This window comes from Neolamprologus multifasciatus, chromosome 4, assembly GCF_963576455.1.
Source record: "Neolamprologus multifasciatus chromosome 4, fNeoMul1.2, whole genome shotgun sequence".
Lineage (NCBI taxonomy): Eukaryota > Metazoa > Chordata > Actinopteri > Cichliformes > Cichlidae > Neolamprologus > Neolamprologus multifasciatus.
The window spans coordinates 8974651-8998696 of NC_140442.1; the positions used below are offsets into that span (position 1 = coordinate 8974651).

The window sequence follows — 24046 nt, forward strand, 5'->3', positions numbered from 1 at the left end:
CTGTGCTAAATGCTCACTACATTGAAAGCTCGAACGACACATTGATTTCCTTCAAGCTTCATTTATTGAGATGACAGTTTGGCTTTGCCTTGATTTACACAGTTATGGTCATTTACAGTGAAACTATTACAAAACAACCTCGAGCAGAGAGAACAGAAAAAATAATCTACACTTCAAGGTGATCAAAACATAACTGTAATCTTTATTTCTAGAATTTTGTTCCAGAAGGATTTAGTTTGATGTTGCAGAGAAATCTAACCTGCCTACTCTTCACATGATTTCAGACATCATATCACTGTTCACAGGGTGTCTGCAGATTTTTAAGGCCTTTATAGACACTAAAATCTCTAAGTGCTAACAGAACACAATACACACAAATCACAATTCCTTTATGAGCCTAATTTAAGCCCCTTTAAATCTGCTTTTTTTTAAATCCTGTAAATCCTGGCATTAATCTGTGCTTCAACTCATTAAATGCTCGGAAAGTTTGACATTTTAAATCGTCAGCACATACCCTGTCTTAGGTAACATCCAGCTGGCTGACTCCCTCTACTGGACGTTTAACCTACCCATTTCTTTTCCTCCATTACGAGGCTGCAGGATGGTCCCTTCAGGATAAGGTCATGTGATGCCTGTGCGGATAGGAGCCTTACTGAACACTGTCTCCCTGTACTACTGTTGGTGCACTACAATAAGTGAGCTGAATAGTTGGCATGAGTGCACGTTTGTCATTATTTTAAGATCAGGTTGTATCTTGGTGGGAAAAATGTAAATACACAAACATCAAAACATCAGACCACACAAACACACGCTCCAGGGACCACATATGAATTAATTAGTGAGGTGCAATAATGTGACACTGCTAATGCTGAATGCTTACAGTCCATTTACCAATGAATACAGTGAGATATATACATTTATATGATAAAGAAGTCGACTCTTTGCTAAAAGGCAACAAAGCACATTTGACCCAAGTTTGTTAATGTGGCGATTGTCCAAATAACAAAAACATAAATCATTCTTCGATCGGTCACAAACCATCAATTTCACTCTGTTTGCTCACTTTTCACTCTCATTCGTGTTATTAAAGTACATTCTGAAAAATAGAGCCTGTATTTGCCAGTTTTGGCCAAATCTGTACATGTTCATACATTATTAGCAAGTCGTGCCTTTACAGTAATTGCAGTTTTTACATCTACTGTACATTCTTTCACTGTACAATTTCGCACAGTCCTGTCCATCTGTAACGGAAGAAAAACCAACAATGTTGAGTTTTGGAGGTGTATTAGTGCTACAGAGAACAAGTACTGTACTTTCTTTATCCTGAGCATTCTAAAAAGCTACAATGAATAGTTTTACTTTCAGTACTAAGCAGCCTACAATAAAAACAGAGCAGGTCTTCAGTGTAGTGTCTGCTCATACATTACGCAGTCTGAGGATATACATTCAAACCATTCCATTTGACTGTAGCTTTTCTTGTACAAACTGAAGGAATTTTAAAAACAAGTCACTTGACACATTATTCATATAGTTACGTATACACTCATTGCATCCTACTTGCTATTGTGCATTAGCAAAATAAACTGAGGCATTAACATTATTGGTGGCTGGAAGAAGCGAATATTATTGCATGTTACTGCAAAGTGCGCTCATGCTCTACATATGCATAGCTGATATGTTGCAAATGTGTTACTTTTATCATTGTTTTCCACATACACGATAGTGCTTTAGTGTACACAAGGAGCTGCAGTGAGTGATGATAGCCCTAAGCTTTGGTTGCACCACAGATCAAATGATATTTCATCTTGCCAGAGATGAAAATTTCATGTGACTGTAGAATTTTCCACTTTTTCACTGAAAGCAGCTAAACAAGCAGCGGCAGCAGTGATGACTTTGTGGTCAGCTACTGCACTACAATATCATGAAAAATATTTTAGCGTTATGAGCTAAAAGAAAAAGATTAGCATTTACATTTTTGTGGTCCTCTGTACATATGTTATTGTGTGTGTGTGTGTGTGTGTGTGTGTGTGTGTGTGTGTGTGTGTGTGTGTGTGTGTGTGTGTGTGTGTGTGTGTGCATGTGTGTTTCTATGTATGCTTCCCATATGGCCATAGCAGCTTTTCCCTGAAATTTGTGTTCACTGAAAAAGAAAGGATTGTGGAAGGACTTACTGTATAATCTTTTTGTTCTGACACTCTTGAGACGTTAGAGACTCAAATGTCTGTAGCACCAACCTATTGGCAGATTGATCATAATATGCAACCAGAAGTAAGACAGAAGAAATAAGATCTAGTTCACTCCATCCCTGGCAAGCTTCATCACTTGAACTTTTTTTGTTTTCATTCTGCAGTACACCAACAGTCTGTTAGCTCCTACAACCAGAGGTACTGTATCTTCAGATCATCACATTCTCATGTCCAAAGCCCCCATGGTTGAGAATGTGTTTTGAAATCTGAGCATACTGTAATCGGCAAAGCTGCTTTCTACTGACACTGTATATGTAATGCAATGTTATAGGCTTCAATACAACAAACACAAGCATATGTACCTTGTAGAATCTATACGTATCATCTCAAAGCTCATCATCACAAAGCTCCATGCTTATCAGTGTATTCCTTTTCGGTTGATGCTTCTTTTTTTTTTATCTATGAACACCAGTTTTGTGTGTTGATTTTCCTTGCACTGTTTTAGTTCCCCACTTCAGATGCTCTTACTGTTTAAAATCGAAATGGATTATGCACTATGGTGTCGATAGTGGTTCCAGAAGAGATTGTCAGCAAAAGGTATATTTTGGATGGCATAAATCTATACAGTAGGTTATTGGTAGTTTTCATCTGTCTTAAAAATGGCTCGGAAAAGAAATCACTCAATTAAAGCCTAAACACTTAAATCTGATGATCTAATTAAACATCCTTTCCCACAGTGTCTAAACTAATCCCAATCTGAATAAGCTATTATGGGTACTTTAGATCAAGCTTGCTCAGATGAGGCACTTCAGTATTTCACCCTGCAATACAGTGTGAGACTTGTTAGCTACTCATGCAACACGGGGCTTGATTTGAACTTTGAACCCAGCAAAACTAGACTTACCAAAATACATACTATGTAGAGCACCAGGCATCATATCCAAATCAACTGGGCAAAGGAACAGAAACCAAAATGTAAATAAAAAAAATCAGGAAACAAAAAGAATAGAAAACTTAATATAGGTATCTGTGGTTTTGTAGATGCTAATTCCCACACTCCAACCCCCACTCAAAACCCCAACCACTGTCCAAGAGGTTCTCTGATGCTAGTCGCTCCTGAACTCCTCTTCAATTTCTGGGAGGTTCTTTTTTTCTCTCCTCAGAGTCTCGGTGAGGGGTCTGGAGCTACTGGGGGACTCCAGGTTTTTAGGTTCATTGGTATGGTAACTGCCCTTCTGCTGATAGGCATACACATAGATGCTGTACAGGCCTCCAAAGAGCAGCAGCAGCGCCAGGATCACAATAACTGATGGACAAGAATAGGAGTCAGACGTTATCCACAAGACCAGGAAGAAAAAGCTGCTCCAAGAAATACTGATGACAAGCAAGTGTTGCTTGTCACAAATTCTTATCTTAACAAGACAAACTGTTGGAATAAATTAATTTAGGTCTCATGTCGCCTATGATGGCATAACACACTTTCTTTCTGCTGTGCCAGAAGTCTGTGATCTAATTCTGTAACATCTTAAGTGTGATGTTTACATTCTGCGCATGTGTGGTTTTTTGGTCTCTCTGAATAAGAAATCACTGCTCACGCTAGTGATTTAATTAGTTAGTGTGATTTACTGTGAAAGGTCATCGAAACATACAGAAAGACAAAAATATAGGGGGTTATCTGATTGTTGGGTTTTCTCTGTTCTGTTTGTATCATTTGGGGGTTTTTACTTTACAATATAAACTGCCTCAAGGCAACTGTTGTTGTGATTTATAAATACTGAATGCACTCTCACTGGAATTAGACCTGCCTTTCGAGACATTCTTTGCTGGGTTTGATCTCTTCTTCCTCTTTTTTCACCCTGTTCCTTTTAGGGGACACAATGGATCATTTGCCTCCATCTTACCCGATCACCAGCATCTTCTCCCACTATAACTCTCGGCGTTTCTTCCTTTTCTACATTCAAAAATCTTTTTTTTTCTTCCTACCTGACAGCTCCATATTTAACATACTTTGTTCAGCATATACACTCTTCTGCACATGTCCTAATGATCTCAGCCTTGCCTTTCTCACTTTTATCTCCATATTGACCTATCCCTCCTGTCTTTTTGTTATTGCTTCACATGATACATGTTAGCAGATTGCACTATCATCTTACAAATCTCACCTGACTTGCCTCTACCCACTCCACCTGGCCTGCACGCTCTTCTTCACCTCTCTTGCCTTCCTCTCATTCTCATTCTTGCCTCTGCTGACTTTCTTTTCTCTGCAGTGCATACCTCCATCTCTATAGATTCTTTTAGGCCTGCTCCCTACTCTTAAATACAAATCACAGCATCGTCTACAAACATTCATGGAGGCTCCTGCTTGACCTCATCTGTCAGCCTGTCCATCACTATTGTAAACAACAAGGGGCTCAGCGCTGATCCCTGAGCTAATCCCACCCCCAACTTGAACCCATCTGTCACTCCTACCGCACACCTCACCACTGTCCCACTGTCCTCATGCATGTCCTGCAACACCCTCAACACTTCTCTGTCACTCCTGACTTCATCCCCACATACTTCTGTCATCTGAATAACCGCCTTCCACTCTTCTTCCTCTCCATACATTTCCTCACTTCCTCCTCAGTAATCCTCTGTTGGATTTGATACATTTAAAATGTGATCTGAAATAGTGCACTCTCTGAAGCAAAGTCTTAGTAAGCCAGAGGAAATTTTCAGATAGCTAGAGGAATTTTCTGAAGATTGGAGTGACCTGATAAGCACTTTGTCCTTAGTTCCCAAACAGCTGCATTTAGAATTTGCTAAATGAATATGGACTTTGAAGATGGACTTTCTGTAATCCAGCTGTAGCAAAGACATAAATGAGTTTTTGCATCAGATTGAAATGACATCAACTATAACTTCAAGATGAAAGACCATATTACAAACATGGTTTTTCATCTTAAAAAGAGAGTGCTTGTAAGTATTCAGAGACCAGCTGTACATGAGCTTTTAGACCAGCCACATTTAATATTTGACAATTCAATGAGTGCAATCATGGCATTAAATTGCCTGTAGGTGTGTGGAGGTTTGTTGTCGCTCAGACTGTTCGCTGTGTAATGAAATGGCAAAACATCAACAGTGTTTGCCAGCTTTTCTGCCAATAAAATGTTCTCAACGCCTTAGGTTCATAAACACAGCAAATGGTTACAGAGAATGGTCTGTGAAGTATAAAAAAAGATAACTTCTGATGTTCTACAGTATTTCTATGTCCCTTGGAAAGATATAGAAGGGTAGAAAATGGAAGGAAAATCAACATAAAGTGTCCTAAAATGGTGTTGAATCCTTTCACTAAAACTTCATTGTACATTTACCTCAATCTAAAATGAGGAAGACCATCCTTCCACAAGATGTATGTCGTTCTGATTGCAGTGACTATTCCCTCAAAGAGTAAAAGGGGAATCTAAATCAGGCTGACTAAATATCCCCCAGAGCATAACAGAGCCAGTGGATCATTCACTGTAGAGCTCGAGCATTCGGGTCTTATTATCTCTGTGAACGCTTTTTCTGCCAGTAGAGATTAGCATTTTATTTCATTGGTAATATTAAAACAGGAGGTGTAATTTCTGAGTCATAACCATTTTATCTATAACAATATATCAGACAGAGAAGATGTGTGATATCTGGGAGGGACCTTTGTCAGCATAGCCGAATGTTGCATTAATCTTTAATGACACGCTGATGTCCAGTATTAGCATAATATCTCAGAAGCAAAATGATTTATTAAGCTAAAGCATCTATCAATGATGAACAGTAAGCTGGGGCCATGCAGACTAAAAATAGCTGATCCGGTAAAGGTCTCAGACAGGGATGGAGCAGGGAGTCTCTGTGCAGCAGTTTAATCCTGAGACTCCAGCCTCTCCTGCTCATCAGGGGGACCTGCTCTAATTTTCTTTTTTCATCTGTGATACTATGCTGCAGGCTGCTCATCTGCTCTCAGTGCATGTCCTCCACGTCCATGTTCTCATTATAATATGTTATATAATATGTTATTATATAACAAATACCTTCTATAAATGCATATTGAAAGCAAGTCAGTTGGCATTGTTATTGTTATGACAGCTTATATCTCTGTGTTGCAAGTACGGTCCAACACTCATGGCTATTAATTATATATATATATATATATATAACTCATACATTACACTAATTTTCTTTATTTAATCAGTATACCTGAATGCAATGAAATATAGACAACACTATCATTTGGTATGAACTGAAATGCTTGAAAAATAGTTATTTACTTTACTGTAATTATGTTCTATGTTTTGTTTTTCCACATATAATAAAATTCTGCCTTCAGAAAGAATCAACCACTGAAAGGCTCCTGTCAGACTCTGACAACTCTGCTCTAATTTTGGATTAGAGGATTTTAGGAAAAACTAAGAGAGAATTTGAAACAGTGTTTGTGCCATCTGGGGCACGAGAAAAAGAGTAAAACAGAAATGAAGGAGATGAGTGGTGCTTTAGATTAAATTAATGTCACATTACACGTTTTGTACTACTTCAAGATAAAAATGATTCTTACCTGTTATCCAAAATAGACCTAGGTCATCATGGATATAAATATACTCTGTAAGAGAGAGAGAGATGCACAGTTCAGGAAATGAACAGAAAACAATAATGCCTTTATTTCATGAGATTTACACTATGAAAAATAAACTTCTACCTATTCCAGTAAACCAGGGGTCGGCCTCCCATGGTACATAACCGAGGACAGGGGGGAAGGCACCACAAATAGACTCAGAGACATAGCCGTGCGTCTGTACTGGAGGATCTGTTTCGTTTGGACGGAACAAGGTCTTCAGAGGTGCATAGACATTATATCTGACCCCAGATATGCAGCCTATGAAGCCTGGAGCATTGTGCCTCTGGATTTCGTAGTCAATGTCACCAACCTCTGAAGGATACAGAAATTAAACATGAGATCAGGATCTGATTAAACAAAAAATAATTTAAAAAATTCATGCAGCAAGATGTTATTAATAACAGATCATTAATAAGCCGTATACCCATCACTCTGCCCAGGAACATGGACTTTGGAGAGTCAAACCTGGCATCTTCCACCAAGGTTATCTTTTCCACAATAGGCTCCATGTAATCCACCTATGGATAGAGAAACGTTTGTTTTTACACCTCAAGGGGACATTGCAGGATAAAAAGACACCACTGCATGCCTATAGTACGACCAGCATCAATGATTATAAACAGTTAACCAGCTACAGATAAAGCACTTCCAAATAAAAAGCACTATTTTTAAGACATTCTCTGACGTGACATATGAAAGTAATAAATGTGAGGCTACCAACCTGGCTTTTATCAAAGGTAAAGATTCCAGCCTTTTTACCTGACCCCAAATCTAATCCCCAAATGTAAAACTGTTACTTGAACATTTGTGTAGATCACTGTTCTTATAATTTGTAGGAAAATTCTGCTTCTCTTGGGGAAGTTCAGTTAGTTGGCTATCCTTAAGTAGTGTTCAGAATTACGAGACATAATAAATTATTTCACAGAAGGTAATGTAAACCACAGATCACATTGTACACAGTGGGAGCAATGGCAGCTTGAACCTGGGTTTTGATGGTTCTGTTGTGTCTGGTTATGTTCACATAGTGAGGGAATCCATCTGCCAGGTTTCTGTGAGTCAGCTGGTACTTGTGTGTTATGACTCCCAGCTTATACCTCAGATCTACACTACCTGAGGGGAGAGGCAAGAGAGTAAATCAATAGCATACAGTACTGTTTTGCTGAATAACTCTAACAACTGGATAAAATCACTACGCTCTCCTAATAATGAGATTATGTGCAAAGTTACGGCTTTCCCATTCTCAACAAATATTGTTTCTTAGTTTTCCATACCATCAGTCTTGAGGACGACAGCGATGTAGTCCTGGACGAAGGAGCTTATGTAGAGCAACACGGCTGGTGTGTGAACAGTGCTAAAACTGAACTCTATGTCATCTGCTGTATCGTTGTAGCCGAGACTGAAATTGTCGTAGTGCGGGTCAATCCAGTTGGCCCACGCTGCTTCATCTGATACTGGCTTCTTTCGTATGTTGTACTTCATCCATGATCCAATCTCAAAATAAGCTCCAATATCTTAGAAAGATAATTATTAGATTTCAGTCTGAATTTTATTACATTTACTTTTTGTTGTGCTGAACATAACTTACCTTTATGGCAGTAGAAACCATCAAAGGCTGTATTGTTACAGTCACAAGTATAGGAAGCGTATCCCTCGATACACTGCCCGCTGTTTCGACATGGTATGGTAGCATTAAGACACTGTCCAGTACAGTTCCTCCTTATGCCCTGTTCTTCGTTTACTTTCCCCTCTAAATCGAGAGGCACGCCATTCATCCGCAACCCTCGAAGGCAGCCCAAGAAAGGTCTCAAGGTACGGTTGGCTGAACCTGTGACAAAGAATACTTGTATCAGTGGCTAGAGGACACATTAAATTGATTTAATTTGTGTCGTTTTTATATTTTGAAATTTCCAAGTACACCTCAGAAAACCTACCTACAATGAGAGGATGTGTGAACTTCATGGTGATAAAAGTCTGAGGTGGGAAGCGTTTGACTGCCCATGGCTGATAATCTACCTTAATCCGAGCCAACTTCACGTTAAGCTCGGCCTGAACGAAATGCCACTCGTTGTCATTAAGTGGCATAGGAGAGTGTAGGGTCGCATTAAGGATGCCATCGCCAACCATAAATACAAAAGCAAGATCCTGGGTGGCTGGAGGAAAAGAAAAGATACAATTAGCAAAATACTTTTTACAAAATGTACAACTTGAGAATTGCCTTCTAACAGATGAACCCACTCACTATTGAGCTCTATTCTTATAAAGTTTCTAAGATGATCATCAGAGTTCTCCAGGAAGACACAATGGTCACGATAGGTTTTGAAGTGGAAAGAGATGTCAACAGTTGTTTCAGGCCTGAAGGTGGGGAATGTTATGTAAGTGGGCTTTGTGAAGGCTATGGTGTTCCAGATGTTTCCTGTGGAAAACATTGAAATAAATTTGGAGAAAAACAACTCAGAGCCTCCCTTGATACACTAGAGATGAGCATATGTGTTAGCGAAAGCCATAATATTTAATCTCACTGTCGCCATGGCAGCGGAGTGGCCCAACTGTGAAATGTGCTTCTGAGCCGGTCCTATTGGTGTCCCCGACCACCACCCTCCTCACAGGCAGATGGTCTCTAAAGTCCAAGTAGCCTTTGTCCGAGTACCTGAAAAGCCACAAAGAAAACGATCAATGTCAAAGTCACAAGGTAAACACGTTCAGTGTGTTCTTCTCTCACCATTGTCTATAGTCAGCGTCGCAGTTGCACTGAAACTTGGGGTCGACGCAGGTTTGATTGACAGCACAGCCGCATTTTTGGACTTCTCTGAATGTCCCACCCCAATAATAATGGCTCTGATTGTTGCGACCAATCCAGTAAGTGAAAGGCCTTCCATCTATTTTGAAAGAGAAATTGAATCTGTGTTTGAAACATGAATTCATTTTCAATATTTTCTTGCTTATTGATCATCTGCACGTGCACGCTATTAAAATCTGTCTCATCCTACTTACTGGGGGTATTGAGGATACGGGACTTATAGCACGAGTAGTCTATCCACTGTTCACAGTACATGGAGGTGTTTGCAAGAGCAGTGACTTCATCCCAGGTGGCATTCCAGTAGTTGACATCTCCTATATATGGCTTGTGGATTGAACTCCCAATCACCTTAGTACCTTCCACTCGATCACTCAATATCACTGTCCAAGCTTTATATGCTGCAAAAAGGTTTGATAGATGTAAGTCAAATCAGAAAAGGATCAAAGAGAATAATGGGGGGAAAGTAAGGAACATGATGAAACACTAAAAAGAAATTTACTATATAATAATATCTTCCTCTATGATAATATGGAGGAAGCAGAGGATGAAACGTTTTACAAGACAGATGTAAAGGCAGCAACAGCTGGATCTCTCTTGATATATATAAATCCTTTTTTTAATTTCCCTTGAAACTTCAGTGCACATTTCTCATTACCCTCACATAATAGCATGACTTTTTTTTCTCGCCCTTTTCGCAACCTACAGATAAAACATCAAACACTGAACACAGTGCTGCTGCAGCCATGCGCTATTAGCAACAATGACTACTTACATTTCATTTTGCAGTACACTTCAAATGGTTTCAATGGCCCACTGAGATCAGGATCGATGGTGTAGTTTCCAGACCAATACTTGCCACTGAGTCTGTAGGCCTCACATGATTCTTTATAAACCGCTGTTTGGGGAAATAATGGAGCAATTTATTATAATAAGGAGTATAAATAACACAAGCAAGGTGTTATTTATTTAAGAAAGTGTTGGCGTTTTACAATTATCAGCTAGCACTTACACATGTGACACACTTCTCCTTTATAGCCTGTATTCTCACACAGGCAGATGAAGTCATCCCAAGACTGGATGCATCTACCTTCGTGCTCGCATGGATTTGGAGTACATCTGCATACAAAAGAGATTATTATACTAACTTTTTGGTTATTGCAAAAGTGAGCGACTTACATAAATAACCAGTTTTTTCACCATCCTATTCTCCTTTTGGGATATTTTTGTCCCGCCAAGTTCCTTTAGACAGAGTTTATGAGGTCAAGTTATTTTTAAAAACCAGACACACCAAACCAATTACGTCTGACAGCAATGTGGGGCCAAGTAGTCCATAAACATTACATATGGGTTATTAATAAATATGATAAATGATAAAGTATGACATACACTAATAACTCATTATTGCAGTGCTGTATTAGTATCTTTTTAATTAAACTGAATGAGTCAGGTTCCCTCAATGACTAATAGTGTGTTTCACCTGTCAGTGATCCCACAGGTGCCCAACAGCAGCTCGGCATATCTTCCCCACTGTCGCATCAGAATAATGTCAATATCGAGCTGTTCGTTGTCTATGAAGATATGCTGCATGCAGCCATGGAAGCGATTCAGCTTGGTTTCACATTTCCTGACTGTGTTATTAGTTTTCGGACAACCTAAACGGAGGAAAGCAAATTCTGTAAGATTATGATGAGCACAGATTTGATCTATTTGATCTAATTTTATCTGAGAAATCAACTCACCTCCAAAAAAGTAGCGGTCGCCTGTCCGAATAGTGAAAGGGTTGGTGATCTTTAGTGGTGAGCCCTCCTCCTCATCAATAGTGAGAGTTAGCAGGTTGTCTCTGGCTGCCAAATCAACTGAATGCCAATAACCATCGTTTAGTCTGTATCCTGTGGGACAAGACGAAGCCCTTTGTGATGCTGTCATATTATGTTATCAGTACAGATATGTACAGTTGTTTTTGTATATATTATCAGTACAAAAATCACATGCATAATGCTAACCATTCTTTCAGTTGTCAGGTAAAGGTTGCCATGAATTGTCCATATAGAGTTTAGGGGCAGAAAATATTTAAATGTGGAGAAATTAAAGTTTGGTGGTATGTCTCTGTTATGGAACTTTCCTGACCCTCCATGCATTTACGTCCATAAGATCTTAGGCAATGATACTGTTTTGTGATTTGCCTGTGTATACCACCACTGTGGATTTCAAACAATCAAGATGTGATGCATTAATGATCTTATTTTAACAAAGTCCCAAAAAGTTGATTCTGTTCATCTGGACATAACGTTTTCAGTGGAAGAAACGTTTCGTCACTCATCCAAGTGACTGCTTCAGTCTCAGCTGACTGCAGGTTCCCCCACCCTTATAAAGAGTAAATTTGCATATTGACTGAAACTAGCACCATTGGCGAGAAATGGGCTGTGAGGTCTGTTTCTTGATCATTAATATGTGTCTGAGAAAAGCCTACCAGCAGCAAACTGAATTTTCTTCTTGCCAGGCTGGAATATAGTGACATTGATCTGTCCCTCGCTCAGACCCAGCTCAAGAGCACCCAGATCATCAGCAAAACGTGTGAACATCAGCAGCCCTGTGTAGTCCCATGAGCGGAACTTGAACTTGACAAACATGCGGGGCCTCCTGAAGAACCCCGGCACCTGCAGGTAGTTATTGGGCCCAGCGAAGGTCATTGGTTTCAGCAAAATGTCACGGCAGGTAAAATGCATCTTTTTCTAGATGGAGAGAGAAAATTGACCACATTAGCCACGCTGAAACGAATGACAGTGTTTGTGATTAAACTGTGAACATAAAACAGACGAATTTGGGTAAAGCTGCAAATTTTAAAGGCGATTACCCAAAATGATGATGTTGCTATATAATGGATTAGCGTTATCGTAGAGCCCTACCCTTCTTGGTATATGAATGTCGGGATCTTCTCTCTTGGCCTTGTCGATGACATTGATGCCATTGATGAAGACGTTTTCCATACAGCCCGCGAAATTTGGTGTGGAAGGGAGGTGAGGCATGTTTTGCTCTATTACTCCTCCTACATAGATCTAAGCATCGGGTATTAAGACAGTCAGATACCCAGCGCATTGTCCTACATTCACTAATATTTCTGCAGTTAAAGGAGAATATATTCCAGACAGTACCTGTTTATCTAGATCCAGATGAGTAAATTCTCCATTACATATTGCTGTCACTGTCTGACTGTCCACTGTGAGGTTCACCTGTCGACCATAACGTTTGATTGTGACATAGTGCCAGTGGAGATTGTCAAGAAGGCTGCCAGCGGTCAGTGATGTCCGTCCATTAACTTTGTGTACATTACTGCTTCCTGCAAACACAGCATGGAAGGAACTGAATAAAAACTGAATAAAAATGTTCAAAGCATGTTAAGATATTTGGCATAACTGAAAGACCTAACTCAACAACCTAACCAGCAATACCAAGATCCCTACCGTGACACTTCGGCTTTGTTTCAGGTTATCTCTGAGATGGATGTTACTGTTACAAAGTTTTTAGTTCCTGGTTACAATAAATGTAAAACAATTTTTTAATGCTGGTTGTACCAAGACTGATGTGCAGGTAAAGCCGGCCTTTCTTCAGCTCCACGGTAAAGAGGTCTCCCTGAATCCCTTCACTGTGCAAAAGAAGGCCATCCTGCTCCAGAGTCTTGAAGTTTATGGCAATGTGGTCCTGCAGCGTACGGGACTTTTTTTCAGGATACTTGTAGACCACTGAGTCATCTCCATTGTACTGTAGCACATAGGAATCTGCAACAAAATTTCAACCTGATTCAGTTTAAAAGAGTAATGTGGCAAGTATGCTACATGGCTCATGTCCTTGAGCTCCTTGAAATTGTTTGGCACTTTAGCTTGCGTAATGCATTCAAACAACTGAAGAGTACTGAGAGTAGTCGCTTATGAAAGAATATGGAACTAGTATAGCACATTTGGCGTGTTTTAAAAATATAGTTAAGAGCTATGGTTAACTGCTGGATGTCAGTCAGAATCAGCAAATCCACGTAGAGCATCCTTCAGTCATTTTTACCATAAGGGCAGCCAAACAGCTCCAGTCTCACACCGATCTTCCCTCCATTCTCTGTGTTCCATGCCAGAGGCAGCAGACGAATATGTTTAGCAGTAAAGGCGTAATGGAAGACATTCCTCTTCACCTGATAATAATTCCAGTTACCAGGCAGCGTCTGCAAACAGATGAGACAGGAGAAGAGTGGAGAGTTATTGAGCCACCGCTATGGTGTTAAAGCCTTATTAAGAGGCGATGATGAATTGATGATGAGATTAGCTTTGTCAGTGATAATATTCTGTGCTGTCTTTGTTTTTCAGCCTGCGGCAATGAATATAATGGAACACCCACTGAATCCCAAATCTGCCATAGAGATTACATTTGACTAGTTAATCCTCGACTTATCCCTTTTATGGCTTTCATCCCACCACGGCCATTAGGGCCCAGTGACACCTACAGAGTTGCCTCCTTTCATGATGTACGGCGTCCAGGAGTCTGGTCGATCTCCGTAGAGCAGAGTGTATTTGGTGACCCAGTCATATGAGTTGAAGGTCCCCTGAGTGGCAACTGCCACCAGTCGGTACTTCCTGCGCAAGTCTATCTGCAACCATGGCTGTCTGTCCCTTGAGGAAGGGGACCAGCCGCTGCTGCCTGAGGGCGTGAAAACGAAAGATTTGATCAAATTTGGCAAGAATCAAATAACTGGAAATACAACTGTGACCTTACAGAGCTAACCTTAAATCTTACCGGAATGGTTACACAGTATGTAATGTACTGCTACTACAAATCAAACTGTGTTTGAAATACCTGCATCATAGCTGGTAAACACTCTATTTGACCTGCTAGTTGTTAACTTTGTTTAAAAAAAATAGCTTCCTTTGCTAAAAGTAGGTTCAATCAAATTAAAAATAATAAAACATGATTTTATGTTTTAGTAGCAGGATTTTTTAAATAAATTATATCATATTCTCTTCATTTCCATTGAAAGTATTGTCACCTTAAGCTAGAGTCCCTCACTTTATGGCTTATAGATAGTGGATCTGAATGGAAGTACTACGGTGAATTTGTGCTGTGAATCAGGTCTCAAATATAACTAGCATATAGTTAAGGACTGGCTCTACATTACAAGAACTTACCATATAGTTTGGCAAAATTGGCAGAGTACAGAAAGTTATATCTGGAAGAGGCCAGGAAGGAGGACGCATACAGCCCAGAGATGAGTGGATCGGCACATTCTCCTGCAGTGAAAACAGGGACAACACCAACGTCAGAAGGTGTTTTAAAAAGGTGATTTTTATAACAATGCACCATTCGAAATGAATAACAACAGCAGGAACTCCTGCACAGCTAGATAAGAAAACTCCACTTGGAGATTAATTAGCAGTTACTGCATTATCTGGGAGACACGTTTACTCGGATCAATTCAATTAAATTCAAGGCAAAGCACTAAATACCTTTAGTATTGTTTTGTTGTTTGTTTTTTTGCAGAGTAAAATAGACACATGTTAACTATAATAATAATAATAAGAAAAAGAAGAAGAAGAAGAAGAAGAAGAAGAATACATTTACAATATAATGTCAATTTTCATTGTTATGCTGATGACACCCAACTCTACATTTCCTCCAAACCTAATTCATCCCTTCTGTCTTATGGAGATGAGATCATGGTTCTCCTCCAATTTTCTCAAACTTAACAGAAACTAAACAGATCCTTATCTATGAGATCTGCTCCATATTACCACTAACTTCCCGCTCTCTCAAATCTTCATCTCCCATTCATCTTGTTGTTCCTTCTGCTTGTCCTATCGCTACAGGGAACAGAGCTTTCGGTCGCTCTGCTCCTCGGCCCTGGAACTCATTTCCTCCTGTCATAAGAAATATAGATTCCCTTCCCTTATTTAAGTCACAGCTCAACACACATCTTACTTTTTTGCATTTTAATGTATTTTAATCTACTGTTTTATTGATATCTTTCTTTTCTTTGTAAGGTGACCTTGGGTTTCAGAAATGCAACCTCAAATAAAATGTATTATTATTATTATTATTATACATACATATATGTAATGTTTAGAGAGAGAGAGAGAGAGAGAGAGAGAGAGAGAGAGAGAGAGAGAGAGAGAGAGAGAGAGCTGTTATGCTGCTTTGCTATTGTACATGTGGTTATGAGGCTAATGGGGCCATCACGCATCTGCTCAGACTTGCTCCCTGCTTGAGGGCTGTTAAAAGTGACCATAATTCTACCTAATCTTGCTTCTGTCATGGCTGGGGATAAATGGCTGATGCCCTCACCTCCAGCTGTAAAGGAAACAGTTTCTCATTTTACATGCCAAAATATGCTCCTTGAGACTCTTAAGACATTTAAAATAGATAAACCAAAATCCTGGAGGGATAATATTTGTTCAATGAAAAACAAAGCAGGTGCATCAATAAATAAATAAAATTTTTAATCTTGTTTATGTATAACTATTACTGAAATGAAAGAAGCTCCTATCTGACCTTCCACCAGTGTCAGTATAATCCTCTCTTAAATGTTTGGAGTTGTTTACTACTAAACAGGAGTTTTAATCATTGTTTTACATTCGTGGAGGTCATGCAGAAGAAGGCATGGTAACCGGCAGCTAAGGGCAAGGCATGTTAGCAGAATTAGTATACTGACTGCAAATGGAGCTAGATGAGGACAAGTGGAGCACAGTTGGAAATTTTAAACAACTTTAATGAGTTCTGTCCACATCTCTCCAAGGGCATGCTGCACATTCAGAGGGAGGAAATGTGCTGAGCAAGGGAAATATGACCTTGACTTTCTGATTCAGCTTCTTCTCTAATGGCTTTCTCTCTCTTTGTGATACAGAAATGCCTGCTATGCTGCAGATAATCAATAACAGATCTCTGCTGCATTACTTTACTGCTGTGCTCTAAAGCCATTTCAAGTGAACCACACCCTCAAATGTCCAGTCCCACAAAAAATACATATACTTTGAAGTTTTGAGATGCAATCACATAAGTAAAGCTCCTTTGCTACTAGCAGCTTGAGTAATTACTTCTTTAACTTCTTCAGTTACTCGTAAATGAAATGGTGTTTGGCTTTAACGGCTTCATCTTAGACTGCATCAAGGTAACCTAGGTCACACAGCTCCTCCTTTTTATGAAAAGCATGTCACGCACTCCGCACCCAGACCTATTCACTGTCTCACTTCCTTTCCCTCATTTTGATACCACTCTCTTTATCTCCACCCCAACTCTAAAAACCCTCCAATCTTCCGTGCTTTCACTGTATCCCATTACTCTTGCTCATCATCATCATCGCATAATCTTTTCTGCCTTCTCTGCCTGCTGTCTCTTCCCTATTGGGCGTTGTCATGCTGCAGCAGTTAGAGCGTACCTGAAGCCTGTGTACCCTGCTACTTGTGATTTTGCTCCCCCTCCTGTCTGTGCACATCACGGGGTAGTCTATTTCTCCATTTATCATTAAGAGGCTGTGGAGAGCAGCGTAGCTGTGTAGAGCTCTAACACCACTCATGCTGAAATATCACTCTGCCGCTAGTGTGGGTAGGCCTGTCTGGGCTGACACATCGTTTTTGCCGGTTACATACAGTATGCAGAGGCACCTCCTTTGACTGACGCTGCTCTGTGATGCATGGCTGCTGACGATTCAGACAGCAACCCTGTCTGAGTGAAGGCATCCACTGAATGCGGGCATCTCCAAACATACCAAAACATACTGCAACAAAGCAGTACATAAGAATGGCAAGAAAGGGTATGCTAAATTATTCATATTTGGGCAGACATCACAGTGGGTGGTGCCTGACTACCAAGGACCAAAACTACAAACACTACAGAATATCAGAGTTCTGCTGAGACTTAAAGTTGAATCTAAATGACTGTTACAGCTTCTTTAGATATAAATCCCCCTCTTATGAACCAAACAGTTAGTTCCTTGTTATTCAGACTATAAGCTTTAGATTTATTCACATGTATTCCACCTTCTTATTCCTCACACACACACATACACGCACACTCTCACTTCAGAGAGCGAGTTTCAGCCTCACCCCAGGATGATTTAGTGGGGTGAGGCTCTGAGATCTTAGGCTCCATTTTATTCTGGCACAGCTCCACTGTGCATGTCTCCACAGCAGACCAGAGGGCTGCATTAAACTATCATCAGAACTTTTGTAGATAAAACACAGAGACATCAACTTATTGATTGGAAATCAGCAAACAAATGCACTTGACAAACATATTCAGCTTAACTGGTTTCTCTGTTCATCTTCTGCAGTTAGCGTGGTATCTCAGAGAAACTTTCTCTTTTTTTCAAAATAAAAAAAATCCTGTATAGCAAAGTTATAATTTCTCATAAGGGGATATCTCAAAGGCATATATGAATACTACAATGTGGAACCGTTTATGTTCTCAATAACCTAACAATAACACACACACACAGAGATAGATAGATAGATAGATAGATAGATAGATAGATAGATAGATAGATAGATAGATAGATAGATAGATAGATAGATAGATAGATAGATAGATAGATAGATACTAGCAGTAAGTCAGTATCTGAATTTCTGAATTTCACATTCCAAAGTGACAGGAAGTCAAACCTTAGTCCATCCTCCATCTTTCTTACCTAAACTAATGAGCCAGTGTCTGGAAGTGTGCGTTAAAGAAGCAGTGAAGACCCTCTGAGGTCATCTTGACAGTGACATCACACATAACGCTTATCAGTATGCATTCAAGCTCTGGTGAATGGGTCTAGGTGGGTGTTTAGCCTTACCCAATTTTAGCCCCAAACATACCCCCACAAACGTATTCCCGATTCTGTCACCTGCAAGACAACTGAAGCACTTCAGCAGTCTTATAGCAGATGTTGATTTCCCGGCAAGCTAAAAGCGAGATGCAGCGCTTTCTGGGCAGCTCATGGACACCTAGGTTTCCCAAAAAAAAGTACTGCAGTGGGCTGGTCCCGGTCAGGACGCTGAGCCCTGCTCTCTCAAACGTTGCTATTAAAAATCGCTCAACCGATTTTCGCCAACAAGAAGATACACTGTGTGTGTATATTATTATATTTGAATCAACATGAACAGCACTGCGCTTTTAAAATAAAATAGAGTTGAGCCCGCACGCTGCAGAAACTTGCGTGCAGGCTGGGAGAAAGCACTGCAATGCAGACAGTCCAGTGCAAAGGGGGATCGCCGTGCGCACCTTATGCAGGACCGACGTGGTTTGCTTCAACACTTTTCGTGCTTTGAAATGTTCAGTAGCCAAAAGCAAGCCGTGAAAATGAAATCGTGTCCGTTTAACACAATGCCCGGTTTCGTCGCAGCGTGCGTTGCCCTTCAAACATCCCAACATCTCAGGCTACATTTTGCCCTCCAGTGGTATTTTTCACTCATCAGGTTATCGCGTGTTAGAATGCAACTTTTTCGTCAGCGTATGATCCGACACTAAACAGTCTGCGGATAATGCATGTATATACACCCTGAAATATTTTAATCATATTCTAGCAAGCGACAGTAGATGAATAATTGCTGTTTCACAAGACTTACGTGATGAGCAATGTTGAAACCCCCAAAACAAGAGGCATATGCTCAGTGTTTTGCAAGTCATCCTTCACTTAGGACACGTTTATCCACATATGCTATGTTAATTAGATCGTAGATTGTTCTGCAGCATCCTCTCACCCCCCCTTTAGCCCAACTTTAACTCGCGCTGCTCCAACTCCTCTTCCCGGGATCTCGGGCAGCCTCTACCGGGGCGGGGACGCGCATCGGTTGCTGGTGCTGATGCTGCGCTTCGCCGAGAGCGCGCACTTTTCTGTTATATCCTTTTAATGGTTTTATTTACATGACCGTAATGGAATGCAATAGCTCCTGTATGGTGGCAATCAACATGCTTTTCAGTTTTCTGCATAAGCGGTGCGCTTGCAGGCAGTTCAGACAGGATTCAGATGGGTCCCGTACGCAGGAGCCTGGATTTTCAAATGCAGAAGAAATTTGATAGGCGGAGAAAAAGAAACAAAAAAACTTTTAAATTCCGCAGCTGTCAGGTGTTCTCCACAGCAACTAAGAATACAGTGATTTCAGTCCCCAAATCAATATCGTGAAGCTGGTGAAAGTGATCAGTTTTCAATCAGTTTTCGATTAAATATCAATGTTCTGAATATTCATTCCTCTTTTCTTTTCCTTTATATTTCATATCATCCTTTGGCACTGTTTTCATGGCTTCCACTTGTCCGGTTGTGCCCCGTGTTTTCGAGGGTTTGGTTAAGAACGCTTTCTCTCCGGGAACGCAGACGTGAACTTCTTCCAAAAATAAGATGACGCTCAGTAATATCCTTTACCAGCAGCAGAACCGCAGAGTTGGCTATGACAATCACATCTGACCAGTAGGCTGCACTGTTCTGCTTGATGCTCCTGTGACCCTTGTTTAGGTATTTCGTGCAAGTGCAACCCTCACAACAGAACAGGTTATAGCCTAAGGATGCCAGTTGTGGCTGAACTCTGATTCATCCCTGAAGACTCACATGCACAATGGAGTGGGGGCGGGGTGAGACTGATGCGGAGGAGAGGGATTTATGGCGATGGGTGGCACACTGACCACAAAAAAAGGGGGGGGGGGGAGGCTTTGGGATTAAGAATTGGGTTTATGGGACGGCAGTGCGTCAGTGATGATGTGAGATTGAATGCCTTTATCGTGGGATTTACGTGTTTTCAATCAAATCAGATTGTCTGTTTGTAAGCTGCAACTATTTTCACTCCCGAAATACCGTAAAAGTACAGAATTATATCTGCAGGGAGAAGACAATGGCAAGCAGGTGAAATTGACACGGGAGAGTAAAATAGGACATCAAATCTGCACCAGAAAGTGGCTGCAAATAGTCTCCAGGCTTTGCATATGGATTTGTCTAACTGACAGGAGACAGAAAGCAAAGGATTTGATGGGTAATTTATCCCAGTCACAGTAGAAATTTCTTGTTTTTCCCCTACTGCCCCAAATATTCAACTGAGGTTTTAAAGTAGTGGAGTGTACAATAATCAGTAATATTTTACAGATGTACTTGTTTCCGATTCGATGCCATGTATTTGCCCTTAATATTGAGAGGAAAATAAAGAGTTTAACATACAGCTTGGATTTATAGTTCAGTGCACTGTAATTTATGGTAAGGCAGCAAGCAAAGAGGATTACTTAATTTCAACGGGCATTATTTTAGATATAATGTGGAGCATGCAGTAGATGCATGCAGCACATCTGCACCTAGCTTATAGATATGGCTGGCTGGAGGCCATCTCATTCTCTAATTACCTTTTATATTTGACCTTATAGTGACTTTAGAGAGCTGATGATAGCCTAATGCTGGCTGAGGTTAAACAGTTCATCTGGATAAAACAACTCAATGTCAAAAGTGATAAAAGATTAATATGACCAGTTCGTGGTGGACTTTCCAGATCATATGTGTGAGGGTTTTTTGGAGGGGGTGTTGTGATTCTCAATGGTTCTCAATGGTCACGATTAAAAAAAAACTATTAAAATATTTTCAATATTTCAAAACTCTACTTCACTTTACATTTAGTTGTTACCCCAAGTAATATACATTACAATTGGGTGGGGTGGCTGTAGCTCAGGTGGCAGAGCGGCTCAGCCACTAACCAGAAGGTCAGTGGTTCAATCCCAGGCTGCTCCAGTCTGCATGCCAAATATGCATGCCTTGGGCAAGATACTAACCCCATGTTGCTCTCCGATGCATCCATCGGAGTGTGATGTGTCTGAATGTTAGATACTCTTAGCACTTAAGCTTAGAAGTGCTTGTGTGATTGGGTGAATGAATTAGCTGTATAAAGTGCTTTGAGTGCTCGGACAGAGTAGAAAAGCGCTATATAAGAACTAGTCCATTTACCATTTATAACTCAGGTAACAGAAAGAGAAATTAGACTTATTTAATTAACGTGTATTTTTTTAATGTGCTCATGTGCAGCATTTTTGCAGGATAGGCACAGGAGCAGTTACACAATAGTAACAGCAAAACTGCACAATTCACCACTAGATGTCAGATATGGCTCATACTTGGATCTCTGCATCTCACAGTACAGTGGGTCTGCTCACATTACAACACTTGAGCAGCAGTTTTGCTGGTTGCCATCCAACTATCTCACACAATCTGTTCATTTTAACTCTGTTTTGCAGGTCTTTTGAAACATTTCATGTTGTCAAAAATGTTCAAAATTCTAAATTCTAAATGAATAAAAGAGGGAGCTTTCATTTTCTAAAATTAACCTGGCACACCTTAACCACACCTTAACCAAACAATTATTTATAATAAAGAATAAAGAAGGTATTTCCATAATCGTGTATACATCAGTCTCAACCTGAATCACAAAATATTCTCTGTCTTTAAAAAACACACACATGCAAAAACAAACTGACAGGTAAAGAACTATGATGGTCTTGTTTCTCACAAAGCCCTGGATTTTAAAATAACCTTTTGTGCTTTGGGATCACATTTTACTGTGGTCTGCACCCATTAGCACAATGTGTATTTTCCATAGGGGTGCCACTCCAGAATAAAAAGGACACGTGCTATAAGGGTACGAGTGCAAAGGCACGCTTCAGAATTTCTCACAAATACAATTACACTGTCGAGCCCATAGCCAAGGGCATATAAACACACATTTACGCATAAACAAGGGTCATGCCTAGATGTTTCCAAGAGATAATTTTGCTGACCTGTTACCATAGAATAACACTGTCATGAGGATGGATGGAAGGATCTGGAAAGGTTTCTATGGTAAGTGCTGTCTTTATTTGTGTGTAGCTGATATGTTAACGCAAAACAGATGTAAATAATGCTGATGGTGTCTGGTTTTCAAATGTTTGCCAGAAACCTGATAATTCAGCAAGACAGTCAGACACTGATGAGACAGGTGTTTATTTTTATCCCAAACTATGGGAACCTGGTGTCCCTCCGTACTGGTGGGTAAACGGCTGTAAACAGAGCAATTAAGACAGCTTCCTTTCAGGTGTCCATACACTAGTATGACCTCCTGCTGGTGAGGGCTAAAAGTGAGCCCAGCGGGGGATTTGCAAACTAGTACAGGGGTCCTGGAGGCTCTCCCCCAGTGTTAGCTCAAGACAGCTGCCACAACCTCTTTAACCACTCACACCAAAAGTGGATGCACCAGCTCAATTAACAAAACTAGAAGCAAAAGGAAGCACTTTGTCCAAAGTAACAGAGCCCATGATTTAGTCTTTGCAAAGCTCAAAAATTTGATGTTTTTTTTTTGTTCTTGCTAAATCTGTGCAAGCACCTCAGTTCAAAGAAAAATTCGGTTTTTGAGAGGTTGTGTAGAGGCTATGCGTGCGTTCTGGGAGAATATAGTTGACTTGCAACTTGATTTTGCTAAGAAAAAAATCTGTCAAAGGGTCAGCAAAGCAAACTTGTGATTTTTGGCTTTCTCTTTTCTAAGGATTAGAAAAAGTAAAGTAAAACAGTCATTAGTGAGCTCTAATGGTGCTGGTGAGTAGATGTGGCTGCTTTTGGACAGAATCTGACTAGTGCGTTCCTCCATGTTTATAGTTTTAATGCTGTATAAGGAATAATGTGGTCATGGAATCATGAGAGTGGTATAGATTCTGTTGAAATTCCAACAAGCAAAATGTGTTACACAACCTGTGTTTGAAGTATTTGAAGTATTTATTCAGTATTTCAGTATTTATCTTTTCATGCAATCAATCACCTGCAACACTTCAGACACAAGCTGTGCAGTCCTGTCAAAGATTCAATGTCAGGGGTTTCCAGGTCAACCCAGCATGCACCGTGTACTATACTTAGCTAGGCTGATAGGACCCATGTAGAACCCTAAGCACTGCAGTTCCACACTTGATCAACATTTACATTACCCCTTTAAAATCCAATTCTCGTATTTTTTGTTTTGTTTTTTATATATATTTTCTATTTATAGGTCTTGTAACCTTTCTGTATTACTACAGTATCTGTATTGCTTAGCAAATACCGTATAAAAGACATAGCACTTGAAGATTAGAGTACATGTGGTTTATATTCTGTTTTAATGTACTTTTATCCCTTCACTTTGAAAGAAGAAAAGGACTGATGCCAAGCAACAATATCTGTTGTGCTCCGTGAACCGTTTTTGCACAAATAGTGACCTATATTTGTGAATACACACACCTGCGCATGTCTTCAAATTTGATTTAAAGACAGACGAGACAGGTTGGTATAAACACAATGACAAGTCCACAAAGACAACAGTGCAGGCTCCTGCATTGGGTTTAAATACCATGAGCAGCTGTGGCCTGAGTTACATGGAGTCGAGACACTTTTGTTTCTGATGTTTGCTGCCAACACGGCACACACGCAGAAGTTCACATATAGGCACATGTATAGCCTCAGTG

At 40.1% G+C, this 24046-nt stretch overlaps 1 protein-coding gene across 1 annotated transcript; it reads right to left on the minus strand.

The window, feature by feature from the left end:
• Positions 1-45: 45 nt before the first annotated feature.
• Positions 46-20179, minus strand: cntnap1 (contactin associated protein 1). The gene is made up of 24 exons (XM_085157021.1): positions 19186-20179; positions 14776-14877; positions 14097-14290; positions 13664-13817; positions 13183-13386; positions 12763-12947; positions 12517-12666; positions 12081-12342; positions 11350-11499; positions 11088-11262; positions 10620-10726; positions 10383-10505; positions 9805-10008; positions 9533-9689; positions 9333-9460; positions 9053-9226; positions 8745-8963; positions 8399-8638; positions 8085-8324; positions 7796-7923; positions 7238-7331; positions 6895-7125; positions 6754-6798; positions 46-3492 (listed from the first exon to the last, which is right to left on the minus strand). The coding sequence occupies exons 1-24, from the start codon at positions 19244-19246 to the stop codon at positions 3293-3295; spliced, it is 3927 nt and encodes a 1308-aa protein (XP_085013147.1). The 5' UTR covers positions 19247-20179; the 3' UTR covers positions 46-3292.
• Between the last annotated feature and the right edge of the window lie 3867 nt (positions 20180-24046).